The sequence below is a fragment of the Lucilia sericata genome, unplaced genomic scaffold (genome assembly GCF_015586225.1).
Source record: "Lucilia sericata isolate MDLA Ls3-8-SP2 unplaced genomic scaffold, ASM1558622v1 Contig000084F_arrow, whole genome shotgun sequence".
Taxonomy (NCBI): Eukaryota; Metazoa; Arthropoda; class Insecta; order Diptera; family Calliphoridae; genus Lucilia; species Lucilia sericata.
Genome location: NW_023994117.1, coordinates 312,420 through 327,933, shown reverse-complemented (window position 1 = coordinate 327,933; position 15,514 = coordinate 312,420). Strand labels below are relative to the sequence as shown.

The window sequence follows — 15,514 nt, the reverse complement described above, 5'->3', positions numbered from 1 at the left end:
ATTAGGTAAACCATGGTATATTTCTGTTTCTGGGTCTTCAATATAAAAACCCAGGCCCACTTTGTCTCCCAATTTAGAGCCATCTGTGTAGCAACGGATTCCTACTTGTATTTGCTCTAAAGTTCCGCTTGACTAAGACATTCTATATGGGATCAGCGTTTCAAAGTTTCCGACATATTTTGTCTCTGGTATGCGATCGGGCACGTCCGATGATTGTGTATAGCCTTCCAATGTGTCCAGTATACATTGATGACGTGTCCTATAACCGCTTTTGGCCAGTTCGACTAAAGTTATGAGCATTTCGGCTGTAAGTGCCGCCTCATATCTTATATGTTTCGATGGGTGGAATATCTAGCATTGTTTCCAGCGCCTGTACGCTGAACTACCTGTAGTAGTTTGATATTACACTTTTTAATGCCTATGGTTCTTTCACATAGCGCCCAGCACCGATGTGCCTTGTTAATCCTTTCCTCTATGTGGTGCCTCCATCTTAATATCCGGCAAAGTATTACACCTAAGTACTTAACTCTGTCTTTCACCGGTATATTCTTGCCCAGGAAACAGGGTTCAATATACTCAGAAATGTTTATCTTTCTTGTGAAAAGACATATTTCTGTCTTCGCCGGGTTAACATTGAGGCCTCTAGGTTGAGCCCAGCTCAAGGCCGTGTTCAGAGACTCTTCAGCCCTTCTACACAAGTAATTTGGATCCTTTCCCCTTAGAAGTATAACGACATCGTCTGCATAGCAGACAGGTCTAAGTCCTCTCTCGTTTAGGGTCCTTAGGAGGCTATTTATCGTGGTTACCCAGAGTAAAGGGGATAAAATGCCGCCCTGTGGTGTGCAGCTAAATACCCTTATATGTTAATTTCAAGCATGCAGTATAAATATTTGACAGATGTACGGAAACATTAGTTCATGATTATGCTTCTTTATAATTTGAGCAGAGGATTCTATACTTTTTGATCTTGTTGTTTCATATACAGGCTTGTTACAAAATTCCAACCAAGCAGCAGGCTGCATTTTTCTTATGGTATTTCTTTCAAGTAGTTAGTAGTATATTTATGAAGGTTCTGCCTTATTAGTATGATCAAATATACTCTTGTAGAGGATTGTAACTTTATTTGTTGTCGTTTTAACTTTAGAAAGTTAAATCAATCAAGATTCGCGGGCAGTTTCTTTGTCCAAAAAAGCAGATAAGGAACGTATGTAAGTAAAATATTTTATGACATATTTGAATGTTTGATAAAGAAAACTCTTAGGTATTTAGAATATTTTAGTAATAATTTGTTGTTTATTTTTCCGATTTGTTTGTGTTGCACATTAAACTAGACGTAACACTATGATTAACATTAATACTTAAACATAAATAGTACATACTTATTAATTAATATTTATTGATGCATAATTTATTATTATGTCAATATGCATTCTTACGTACATGCAAATATTTTATGTATTTTTTTCGTATTATTTTGTTTTAACTATAAATTTGTATCTATGAAAATGCTAATATTTCACTTTTTCTTTTGTTAATTTAATTTAGCTTAACAATTAATTTACAATCAACCTAGTTACTAATAATATTTGTTTATGTTAAATTTTAGTTAAAAATGTATTTTTTAGTATGTATTTTACTTTACTTGTCAGTATTTTATTTATTGTTTTAAAGAAAAATAGTTTCATTTTGGAAATATAACAAGATTTTAACAAAATATTATTTATTGTTCAGCTGTTAAAGCAAAGTTAACATAGTCAAGTTTAGTGAGTTTTTTAAAAAATGAATTAAATAGTTTTAACAAGAAATAAAATATATAAATAAGTTCTAACAGTTGTTTTTTATTATTTTGTTAAAGAATGAAAGGCAATAAATAGTTGTTTTTGGTGCATAATTTAGAATTCTCTTTAACAAGTGAATTTGTTAAAAAAAAAAGTAATAAAGAAAATACTTGCAGTTGCTATAGGTAAAAAAGGAGCTTTGGCAAGGTAAAAATAAACAAAATTAAAAAAATGTTGTGCCTCATGGGTTAAATGGAAAATTTTTAATTTGATTAATAATAATAACATAAAATGATTTAATTTATAACTAATTAGTACATATTTATATGTATGTTTGTATATATTAATCTAATATAATGTTATAGGTATAATTAAAATTGATTTAGCTTTTAATTTATTAATTTTATCTGATCCAATCAGTTCGCCATAAAATAATGTAAAATATTCGCACATAAACGTTGTACCAAAGGCCAAATGTATTGTAAAACATATTGAAAAACTGGACGCAAAGAAGGAAACAGCAAACATATTTGATGCTGTACTGACTCAAGCAGTACCAAAAGCAAATGTCAGTTATTTGTATCATAATTCAATTGTATATAATAGTTATTTTCAAGCTGTTGTCTTAAACTATCACTGCTCTCGTCATCTTCATAACTATCTGTATCACTATGACAGCGGTTATTTTGATGTTGTTGTTCGCCCTCATCATCGTATGACCACTGCATGTCTTCGCCAAATTTATGACGATGGGCCAAGTTCTTGTAGGCATGTAATTTACTATTATCAATATATGATTCGCATGGATAACACCAGACGGATAAATCACTAAAACTTAATGCTAATGGATGGGATGTTTCCAAATTATGATACAGCATATGCTCCATAACGTAACGACCGCATAAAACCCGCTGACAGCTAAGACACATCCAATTTTCGGCCGTTGATGAACATTCATGGCAGGGCATTGATGTATTTATTGCTGTTTATTTAAATTAAATATAGAAACCGTTAAATATTACTTTATGCTAAGAAATAACTAAAAATTGTTTAAAAAAGAATTAAGCACATTTTACAGAGCACTAATAAATAAGAAATAAAAACAAAACAGAAATTTTAAAAGCACAAACACAATACAAATGAATTAAAACAAATCCAAGAACAATTTTTAACTTTTACTGGTTCTAATGAGTGTGATAAGATTATATGTGATGGAGTTTTATTAATATATAATATTTGGATATATTGACAGCAGCAGTAAAGTTTAGAACTACATACTTCAGATTCATGAACAGTAACATTAGAACTGGTAATGTCACTAATTCTGCTGGCACCCGTTCTATAAAATAGTTGTGATTCCAAAGTACAGCGTTGTGTGATCTCTCAACCTGAGCTAATGGCTAATGGTTTGGGAGAGAATCCATCTAAGACGGAACTAGTTCTTTTCACTTAAATTTCAGAAAGGTAGTCCAAAGTATCTAGGGAACTTCCTCGACCGCAAATTGTCCTGGTAAGAATTAAGGTTTGCGGTTTGTTAGGTAACGATGAGGAAAACCAGTTATAGACTCATACTCAATAAGGCTCAAAGGTGTGCTTCTATCGCCACAACTAGTGCTAGGAGTAGTTCTCCGAAAGCTCGCCATTGAGAAAAATGTTGAGAGTATTGTGGAACTGAATAAGGTACGAAGGGTATTTCTAATAATTTGGTTACGATCTTGAATGTTCGGAGTGACACCTTCAATAGTGTTTCTTAGTATGAACAAGTGGATTGGGTCCGAAGAACTGTTTGAGGGGTGTGCAGTTTAAATTGTCTTATGGACTTCCGGACTAAATGCGAAGAAATCTGGAAAGCCGTAGATATTATAATGACACACTTTACTAGGGGTTGAAAGTAAAGCTTTATGTTGATAGACACGCAGCTGTTATAGCTTAGAAATGTCACACGTTATATTCTAGACTGGTAACTAGCTGCAGAAGGGCCGTGAAAGTGTTCGTTAGCTAATACACTGTAAGACTGTGTTGGGCACCGGGACACTGTGGTATACAGGATAAAGAGAGAGCCGATGAATTGGCTAAAGTCTAGGACTAGGTAAAATATTCGAAACTGAACTGGGAAATGTAGCCAGGTGTGACTTAACTGTATTTCAATTGTAGTTCTTTAGTTACTAACGGTCTCTCACAAAGGGATCAATTTACTGGACCTAAGTGCGTCCCCAGAGAAGACATCGCGAGGACGACCTGCTATCCTAACGGTCTCTTTCCTCTACTTCTAATTTTGAAACGAATCGAAGCCTTCATTCTGGTCGTACATTTTTGTCATAGAATTTTATTAAAATTTCATAACCTCTCTACTATATGGTTTAAAGTAAACCACATAGTTTAACTAAAATATTAATAGACTAGTTAACACATTGTTAGGGAGTGCTTAAAACATTTGAATTATTTAGCAAATTCTCGCAGGACTAAGTAATTTATACCACTCCCATATTAACATATAAATTATAGGCAAACAAAATGTATAGAAATGTGCTACTCAAACACATTTTTAAAAATTTACAACTATAAATGAACAGAGATAGAAAATAATATGAAAAATGATGTAGCAAAGCGCAAAGCGCAAAGCGTTTTCTTGTTATAATGTAAATGTTGTATTAAACAAATCACCAAATAAAAAAAAACAAAAAGCCAACAAATTCAATAACAAATATGAAAACATAAAAAGCTAAAGTAAATGAAACCAATTATCCAAACAATACAAGACATATTGTTTTGCTTACTTTTTGGTACATCCCCTGGATGCAACTGGGACAAATGAGGACAATTTTTTAATGGTACAACAGCAAACATTTCATTATTTTCAAAAGCCTGTTTTACATGTTTGATTTTTTTTAATTTGTTTACAAAACGTTGATGAAATGTGTCAGGTGGTTGATTATTTATAGATTTTTTTTTAAATATTATTCATTAATTGTTATGCAACGTGCATTGTTGGGTAGGAGTAGTAGTGGTAGTAGATCAGACATGAAAATATTTAAAATTTATTTAAAATGGTTAATATCATCCATCATTGTTTCTTGGAATAAACGTTAGACATGTTTCATGAACAACTATTAATTACCTGCATGTGCTCTGTGAGAAATTCTGTAAGAGTTTTTACTTTTACCTTCGGTTTACTGCCACTTGCCTCTAGAGATACATTGGTGTCTGTATCTTGAGAACCACCAGCAGCGCCTTGGACATCATCCCTTGTAATATCTAAATTTTGTAAAGTAGCAGAAAGAAAATCCTCATTGTTGTTTTCACCCGATGTCTGTGGCAATCTCTTTCCAAAAGCTAAACTTTTCCAATACCGTTGTTGTACTCCTATACACTTCTGTAGTGTTTCCATGCAGCTCATATAGGCCACAGTTGGTGGCCGCGAAGCACTGCCATTTAGATTTATTGCTGGTATAGGATCGCCAAGTAAGGATTTTGTACACATGGTCATGGCATATGATATGGAATTGACATTGTAGCCTCCTTCTAAGCAAACAATTATGCGTCCATTAGCTAGGGCCGACAGCCAGTGGGTGAAGAGACCATAGGCTTCGGGTGTTACTTTGCAGCCACCAAGTGGATCTCCAATGGCAGCATCAAAACCAGCCGAAACTAAAACCAATTCTGGATCAAATTCATAAGCTATGGGCATGATAATCTGTTGGAAGGCCATTACATATTCCATATCGCCCATGCCTTTCTGTGGGAACAAATAACAGTAGAAATTAGTTAATAAAGATGCATTAAATTTAAACTAGTCTGCCCGACTTACCTTATTCCAGGGAATGTTAACATTGAAACCTACACCAGCTCCCTTGCCCACAGCATCATAGTCACCATCTTTACTTTTAGGGAAGAATGTGGCATTGTCATAACGATGAATACTTATGTACAAGACCTGAGGATTTGATTCGAATATGTGCTGAGTACCATTGCCATGATGCACATCCCAATCAACAATAAGCACACGTTTGAGACCATGATCTCTGATGGCATACTGAGCGGCAATCGCTACATTATTGAAAATACAAAAACCATGAGGAACATCCGATTCGGCATGATGTCCCGGTGGTCGTACAATGCAAACACCACTGCGTGCTTCGCCTTTAACTACTTTATCGACCACCTGCAATACAGAACCGGCCGCCAAAGTGGCACAATCGAAAGTTGTAGGATGGAAATAGACGGAATTGTATTTGGCGCCCATGTTTTGCAGTTCATCTTTCTCTCCAATACGACGTATCGCATTAACATGTGAACGAGTATGAGCCAAACAGATTTCATCGGTTGTAGCCGTACGTGATTGTACATGTTGCATGCGATTCAATAATTTGTACTCTTGATGCATTTCGAAAATTTTACTTATACGTTCGGGTTGTTCGGGATGCCCCTCTTCGTAGGTATTCGAATGTTTTAGCATAAATTCATCATAAACATAGCAGACACGTACTTGTGGTGAAAATAGTTTTGTTTCTAAAAGCCATACAAGAAAAGAATGAACATAATGAAATTAATTGGTTATTTAGAAATGTACCTTCTTTTAGTGTCTTAAGGCGTAATGCATTCCGTTCTATGACATCCAATGGTATTTTGGGACCAGTGCCACGTGTGGGAAAACGTTCGGGCAAAGGTGCACCGCCAATGAATAAACGACTAACTTTGTGTAGATTTGCTTGTGGATTAACATTGTTTAAATCTTCCATGGTGTAGGTATCTTGCACCTGCAAACATTTCCAATAAGGACGATGAGAATAAATGCAATTTAATATAGACTCTTGTATGGAAGGACAAGGTGGCTGTAGTTTTTCCACCAGCAAAGGGCAAGGTTCTCCCAATAAGGCCCTCAAAGTTAAGGCAGCTCCTTCGGCTAAGGAATCCAAACAATAGCCTCCCTCCAAAACAACAGCCAAACGAGAATTGGCCAATTTAATTAAAGGATTAATAAGATGTGGATAAAAGGCAGGTGTTACTTCCATTTCACCTTCAGGGCAACCCAAGGCAGCATCATAACCGGCAGAAATTATTATCAATTCTGGTTGAAATTCTACAGCAACTGGTATCAGTATTTGCTGGAATATGGCCAAATAATCACCATTACCCATGCCCGTTTTATTAAGGGGTAAATTGAAATTATAACCCAAGCCCGGACCATGACCAATAGCATCAAAATCGGATTCTTTTAGATTAGGCCAAAAGGTGCCGTGCTCAAAACGATGTATTGAAAAGTAAAGTACTCTGTAATAAATTATTTATTTAGTACGATAAAAACATTTCATTGTGATGTCTATATACCTGGGATCATTGTAAAAGAATCGCTGAGTACCTTGACCATGATGTACATCCCAATCGATTATCATGATTTTTTTTAATTTTAAAATGTCCAAGGCATACTGTGAAGCTATTGCTACATTATTAAAGAAACAATAGCTGAAATAAAATATAAATTAATTCTCATTCATTTAAATGTTATAAAAAAGTATTGTAACATTTAACTACCCATTGAATTCAGCTTTCATAGCATGATGTCCAGGAGGACGTATAATGGCCATGCCATTTTGTATGTTACCATTTGTAACGCTTTCAACCAAATCAATTGTTGAGCCTGTTGCCAATAATGACAAATCAAAAGTGGTCTAATTAGGGGAAATATAAAGATTCTGTAAGAATTGTATATTTATGAAGAGTAAATCAAATACTTACCGGATGTATATAAACTGAATCAAACTGTGAACTTAAATCTTCCATTTTAACATCATCACTAACACCCGAAGTTTTTTCCAACAATTGATAATGTTCTTCGCTATGCAGAAGCATAACTTCATCCTTGGTAGCACGTCTTGAGGGTAAAATTTGACAGCGTTCAACTAAATTTAATTCGCGACAACTGCAAACACAAAAGCAAAATAAACATTTTGTTATGGACTAAGCATTAGAAAAGTAAACAAGTTAAGAATATCATTAAATAGAGAACTTAAATATTAACATAGAAGGTTTAAGAGCACCAAAGAAAAATTCAAAACTGTTTCCAAAAAATTTAGAATCTAGTAAAGTTCGGCATGTAAAGGTGAGGAAAAAATAAGCTAAAATATGATTTATATTAAGTTATGCCATAAGTTTGGAAATTAAAAATGTATTAAAAAGTATCGGTTTGTTTCGAATAACCTTTGGCTGACTAAGCAGTTTTGTCAAACTGTATAATAATATTTGTTTATCAAAAAATATATTTTTAAATAAAAATCTAAAACATTTAATAACAACTTAATTCTGATTTAAAGTTAAATGATAAGATAATTTTTAATTATATTGTTTGCTTTGGTTGCACTTATCTGAGATAACTGCAACAAAATATTTCCATTTGGATTAAAATAATCTAATAATATTATCAACTATGTTTTTATAAAGTATTGTTAATAAATCTTTAACCAGCCAGAGGAACGAATGAACGATTCTATCTTATATATGTTTATATTAGATAGAGCCGTTCATGCAATATTTGACTCAGTCCTGATGTTTGCCAAGGCAGGACAGAGGCAGAGGAAGTGTTCTACGGTTTCCTCTTCATCCACACTTTGACAACTCCTGCAATAGCCATTGTATGGAAGATTTAGTCTTCTTGCATGCGCACCTTTACTACAGTACCCTGTCAGGATGGCTACAAATATACGTAGTCTCATCCTGGAAAGCCCCATCAAACAAATAGACCATCGCTCATCATAGAGAGGCCAGGTCATTCTTGATGTTGAGCAGTAGATCAGTGTCGATCATCTGGTATGAGCAGACCCATAAAGTTCATGCTAGAAAAGGGATTTACAGCATGAAAGCGGGACAGCAACAAATGTGTCAGTCAGTTTTTGTTAGACCGTCGACTTTTCTGTTTCCGGGTATATTAAAGTGACTCGGTACCCAGAGTAGTTCCAGGAACGAATGATTCGCCATCTCGTCAAGAAACACCCGACCTTCGCGAACCAACCTGGATGTGGTGTAGACACCAGGTAAAGATTTTATAGCAGGCTTACTGTTAGTACAAATTCGAATATTTCCATTGCATATCCTATTGTACCTCATTCAATTAATCGCTGTTTTTATAGGTGAGATTTCAGACTGTAAGTAGCTACAGCCTAAAACACCACCAACGCCTGTAGAGGACTTGGATCCATCAGTATAGATTATCAAGTGTTATACCCTCTGAGAAGGATGGTTCATTTGAAATCTTAACTGTGAATCTTTTGTCCGGAAGGAGCGTGGGGGAGCAGTAATCGATATTCTCGAGGATGTAAGTCATATTCCCCAGGATAGAATGGAATGATATGGAAGATATGGAAGCCAAACCGGTATGGCCATGCATACCGGTTTGGCTTCCATATCCCAGCAGCATGAAGTCTAACTGCCGAGTTAAGGCCAATTGTCCATCTGATCGGCGGGCAAACAATGCATAAGTGTAAACAACGCCTGTGATGGCGTGCTTCGAATTGCACCAGTGATCATTAGTGCAGAAGCACGTATTATTCCTTCAGTATGATTGCAATAGGTGGATTTTTCAAAGCTTTCCACCAGACAAGTGCTCCATACATCAGAATAGGCTTTATAGCCATGTCGAAGATCCATTTCGACTAATGCCCCAATTCTTACCAATGGCTTTCCTACATGCGTACATCGCGATAGATGCCTTTGAGGCTCTCGCTTTGATTCAAATTTCTTAGTAGTTTAGAATCAAGAATCATACCTAAGTATTTTACACTATCCGAGGGTTTAAGCTCCATCCCGTTTAGGCGAGGAAAAGGGAAGGAGAGAATCTCGTATTTATTCGAGAATAGAACAAGTTTGGTCTTCCCAGGATTGACACTGAGGCCACTGTTATAGCTCCAACGACTCAGTCGTCTCAGTGATTGTTCCCAATGTCTAAATTGTATTCAAAATTCTTTCATTATTATCTACATATGTATGTGTGTGTGTTTGGCATATAATTTGCATTTACCAACACCTCTCTATGAAATTATTATACAAAGCTTTACTCAAGAGAATTGAAATTAATTTGCGTTTGAAGAACAAAGAATTTCTATAAAATAGCAGCAAACAAGCTAAAAAAAAATAATGGCATAATTATAACAGTTAACACAAATGACTGCTCAAGCACAACTTTAAATAAACAAAAATATAAATATTTTAAAGTTATGTTGTTTACATACCGATCTAAAACACGTATGAATCTTTCTGGACACTCGGGATGTTCACTATCCCAGAGACAACGATGCTGAGACATGGATTCATCATAAATAAGACCAGTGGGACGTTGAGTCATGTATTTAGCATTCACCGCCTACATGAAACAATTCAATTGCGTTTTATTGACTTAATTGTTTAAGACATTTCGGCACAACAATTAACACTTACATTTTGAAATATATCTTTGACTACAGTTTCTTGTTGATTTTGTTGTTGCATTTTCAGTAATTTTGCTTTGCGTTTTGCCTCCAGAAGTGCCGCACTCGGTTTGCGATTCTCTACTGAATTGACTGTGGCTGCTGCTGTCACTGCTGATTTGACCATTGCGCGAGTTTGAATTTTAGCTTTTTGTGCTCCCCTTCGTGTAACAATTGGCGAACTCTATATGAAATTTGTGATAAGATTAAAAATATTTTAGAAATTGAGTTAATTAAATAATATAACAATAAGTAAATGTGTATAAAAAAAGCACTTGTACTTGTGAGATTATATGCACTACTAACATTATTATAATAACAATAAAAACACAAATACCTATATCAATAAAATGTTGAATTTATTATAAAATCTGAGAAAAACAGTTTATAAAATGAGAGCAGATAACAAACAGTACACTAAGCAACAAATATTTTTTTTCGATTTTCTTTAAAACATGAAACTAGGAAAATTTGTTTTAATTCCTTTTACCTAACAATAGTTTAGTGCTATTAGCCAAATAATTTATAAATAATTAGACACAGTCTTTAGCTGGTTTAAAAGTCAAAATGATACTGATTCATTGTATTGCTTCATTCATTAACTGAAGCGGTTTTAGTCATGTTTTTTTGTTGTGTTTGGTAGTTAACAGAGTACGCTTCCACCTACTATATATGGGCTACTGTGGATTTACCGGATAAATATTGTATTCATATGCATAGTGTGAGTATGCATGTGTGTAACTTAAACCGCAAACAATAACAAAGAAATGTTTAGGCGTTAAATTTTGTTTTTCTATACGAATGGAGAATTATTAAAGTTATAAAAACTTTAGAGAATTGTTTGCAGTAAAAATGTAGTTGATTTGCTTTAAGCAATATTTATTAATTTTGACGTCATAACTGCTTTAAATATGATATTAATTCACGTTGCTGTTATGCATTTTTTATATTAATGTAATAATATTAAATGTTTTAATGATTGCACCATTTTTCCAACAGAGTTCCACAGAGTTTTTGCAAAACGTAATTTAAGGTTATCTGACATATATAACACGATAAATATCGAGCTTTCTCAGCGATCACTCTCTTCAATGTTATAGATAGAATTACATCAAATCAGTCGAGTTTAAAATTTGATCAGGGTTACCGTAAGTTCGAAGACTATTTTGCAGATTCTCCAACATTCTGCAACATGCTTCTGACTACTGTATTCCGGAACCGTGTATTACGAGAAACTTCCGGTATAGTATAATCTCTGATTATAATGTACCTTCACCTGTTAGTATTGATGGACTAAATGTGTATACAGATGGTTCTAAAACAACTAAAGGTGTCGGCGGTGGCATCTTCATTGAAGAATTTGGAACGAAAATCTCTTTTCGACTCACTATATTACAAGCGGAAATTTCGGCGATAAAAAGGGCATCTAATTGGCTTAGGTACTATCGGATATTCAGCAGGGATATCAGAATCTATACTGACAGCCAAGCCGCTATAAAATCCCTGATAGGTGTATATTCTGCATCAAAACTTGTCCAAGAATGCCGGGCGTCCCCCAACGAGATGGCGAGACATTCAAGAATTACCCTCGCTTGGGTCAAAGGACACGGGGATATAATTGGTAATTCTATTTGCAATTCTATTGCATAAGCTGGAACGAAGATCTCAAGAACATACTTGCTCGATTGCTAAGATGCTATGGCCTTATATGGATCCTCATAAAACATCCTATATTTTAGGGCTAAGCAGAATACATCTGAGCACTTTGTTATCAGTTCTTACGGGTCATTCCAAGTTCAGAAACCATACAAGACGCATTGGTCTTCCAAATAATGACTTTTGTAGGAGCTGTCAAAATGAGGAAGAGGAGGAAACAATTACTCATATTCTGTGTAATTGCCCGGCCTTTGAATCGATTCGTTATCAGGCAATAGGGTCGACATACTTTTCTGATCTATCAGATCTGTCAACTGTTCAACCTGAACGTATTCTCGCATTCCTAAAATTGTCGAAATGGGTGTGTAAATAATCACACACTATATTCTCTACTTCTCTATAGGGTCGTTACCATCTTTATTCTTTACTCTTTCAATATTATCTTTACTGTCTCTATCTCCTTCCAAATCTTGTTTCTTTCCAGACGTTACAAAGGGACCTAATAGGACCCAAGTAAAGCTATACTCGTGGTAGTATACAGTCTGCAGAACCTAACATAACCTAAACATATTGAAAGATATATAAAATTCGAATGTCCATAAACACTATTTTCTATTTTCTCACTACAACGAACACAATTTTGATTTTTTTATCCGAGACAAAAACAATCAACATTAGCAGAGCCCTGTTCAGTAATTTTTAGAGTGGCATTCAGAACAGAATGTGTTCCATCGGTTTTGTGCGGTTCAGAAGTGTTGATTCTGATACGGAAGACAGAGATATCCTAGGCCAACCAAAAAAAAGTTTGAAGCCTCAAGCAACAATTTGAAAACGTTACTATAGCAGGATTTGTCCAAAAGCATGGAAATTCGATAACTTTCCAATTGATGCCAAAAAATCTTAGAGATTATGCATATTCAAAATGCTACTTGAACTCTTTAAAAGAAAATCATTTTTGGATCATATCATTACTTGCAATGAAAAATATATCCATTGCAACAACCCGAAGCGCAAAAGCGTTAATGCTCTGTATTTGGTGGGACCGAAAGGCGAACTCTACCGAGTGCAACGAAGAATTCTCAGGAAATGCGGCAAGACATGAAAGCGTAAAATTTCATTATGGTAATTCTCGGCAACATTTTAGCAATACTTGTTAAAAATATTTAAAAATAAGCGGATGGGAAGTTTTCCTTCTCTGCCTTATAGTTTCGACATTACTACGTCCAACTACTGTTTGTTTTGATCGGTACAGAATGCATTCTCTGGGATACGTTACACTTCAGAATATGGTAAATAGACTTGATTCATTCTTTACCTCAAGAGATAAGCAATAATTTTCGTGCGGAATCCATATGTTGCCCGAAATATGGAAAAAGATCACAACTAATAATCGCCAATACTTTCAATAAATTATAATACTATTTATATTTTCCTTTGGAAAAGCCGCATTTTTGGTATTTTTGAGATGAAATTTTGTAGAATTACAAATAAAGACATAACCTTATTTGTATCTTCTTCCTTCTGTGATATTTTTGCAAATTCAAGAGATTTTTAAAGATTTCAAAAATCATTTTAGGGTGAAATTTTTTTACAAATTGTGACATAAAAGTTTGACAAAAAACGCAGTTTGTAGTAGAAAATTCAGATTTTGCCAACTTATGGTTGTTCAAAGCTTAAGGTTAAGATATCTCGCAGAATGAGGCATATATGTATAACAAAGATCTAACTACAAAATAAGGGTTTTTTCGAATTTTAGGACACGGTATTTCGAAAACTTGATATAATTGAGAGATAACATCAAGTCAGAGGTCAGAATAGGATTCAGCTCAGTCCGTTAGACAAGTAAACTTTGGTCACTGGGTTAAAATTTTATGGCTTTTTTACAGCCGCCAATTTTGTGATATATGAGAATAACATAAAATTAGATTTTTTTGAATTTTTCACAAACGCAAGGTGCTCTACACTTCATTAAATCTATATTATTGACTTTTATCGAACACATCCTTTTATGTGAACTATTGTCATCATAATAAGTAGGGTGAATAAAGTTCGACTATATCACAACTCAATCTAAACTAGTCTGTTCTAAAAGCTAACTCCAATAGTTTTACCACACATTAATAAAACAAAAAAGGCTTTCATAAAACATCCAATAAAAACTAAACTAAATAGTCATCACCAGCGTCATCCATAAATATACCTAAATACATGAGAGACAGACAGACAATCACAAACATTTTATTACATTAAACAAATTTTGGTGACACTAAATTGTACATACATATTTCGCAAAATGAAACTTACCATTGTGTTATTTTTGTGCGTAAATACAAAACGGGCAGGCGATAGGTTGACTGTCTGGCTTGTTGGCAGGTAGTTGAACTAATTAAAAAATATAGAATTTATATTTTTCTTGTTTTTTTCACGCACTTTACACACGTTTTGCAGAACAAACTTTTACAAAAAAAATATGACAAATCACAGACTTTTATTGGCAGTAGTTGAATACTGCGTGTCAAGTAGAATTTATTATTTTATCTATTAAAAAAACAATAATTTTATTTTTAAATTATTACAACTTATTTTGTAATAAATGTTCTTTCTATAATATTTTTGCAATAAATTATATCTTGAAGTAAAATCACTATACTTTGACTTTTGTTACACAGTCACTCACAGAAAACACACCCTGTATATTTTTTATTTTCTCAAAATTTTCTTTACATTTGTGTGTGACTTTTCTCGTAGAAATTTTCTAGGACTTCAGAGAAATTTAACATTTTTTCACTTCAATGTCATTTTAGTTTTACATTTATTATTAGCAAATTGTTGTATATTATTATTTTATTTAAGATTTTATTGTATTTTGCTTACACTCGCGGAAAATTCTTTTACACTCGCGACGAAGCAGCCGAAAACACAAAGTAGAAAAGAAATTCTTGAAACGACGACCAAAAAATGAAAAGAAAATAAAACAAAACATTTCTAGAGTTGCCAAGATTAATTACACATTATTTAAAATCTTTTATAACAAGCCAAAGAAATATTTAGATTCAAAAATCATAATGAATTAAACAAGTTATAAAAATAAAAATTGCAAAATATTCTTTAGAAGCTGTAGTTTAATAATTAAAATGTTTGAACTTATACACCTGTGGCATCTTTGTTGTTTTTAAGAGACCAAAAGAAAATTGTATAAAACATATGTTCACATAATAATTCACAATAGCTTGACATTTGGAGAGGGCATTGCCATAACAAACTTTTATTTTGGCGCAATCTGTTGTTTGGTGTGTGTAGGTTCACACAGGCAAACTTATGAATCTTTTCATTTCGAGTGTCTTCCTGTGTGAACTCGCACTTTAATGTACAGGATTTCTTAATTTGCTGATTTTTTGTCACAAAGATGTATTAAAAACAACTACTCAATAGATACTCAAAGTCAAAAGGCACAGCCGTCAACATAGATTTTAACAGTCATTAATTTAATGTATTATGTGAAGGTAATATAATATATTTGTCGTTCATCACCCAACAATTCCTATGAAGATATTCTTTTTTATTAGAAATTATCATGGTATTTGTAAAAGTAATAAAAAGACTTAATTATTTTTATCGGAGAAA

General features: G+C 33.8%; 1 protein-coding gene across 9 annotated transcripts; it reads right to left on the bottom strand.

Annotated features, from left to right (window-relative positions):
- Positions 1-1,264: 1,264 nt before the first annotated feature.
- Positions 1,265-14,827, bottom strand: LOC119599641 (histone deacetylase 6). 9 transcript variants are annotated; one of them, XM_037949506.1, is made up of 12 exons: positions 14,541-14,827; positions 14,195-14,428; positions 10,206-10,418; positions 10,001-10,131; positions 7,515-7,698; positions 7,311-7,447; positions 7,107-7,241; positions 6,349-7,049; positions 5,587-6,287; positions 4,897-5,514; positions 4,556-4,643; positions 2,348-2,760 (listed from the first exon to the last, which is right to left on the bottom strand). In XM_037949506.1, the coding sequence occupies exons 2-12, from the start codon at positions 14,195-14,197 to the stop codon at positions 2,348-2,350; spliced, it is 3,324 nt and encodes a 1,107-aa protein (XP_037805434.1). In that variant the 5' UTR covers positions 14,198-14,428; positions 14,541-14,827. The 9 variants fall into 9 exon arrangements, with proteins under 9 accessions (XP_037805437.1, XP_037805438.1, XP_037805441.1 ...); XM_037949507.1 differs by having other exon boundaries at positions 14,568-14,826; XM_037949508.1 differs by having other exon boundaries at positions 14,579-14,826.
- Between the last annotated feature and the right edge of the window lie 687 nt (positions 14,828-15,514).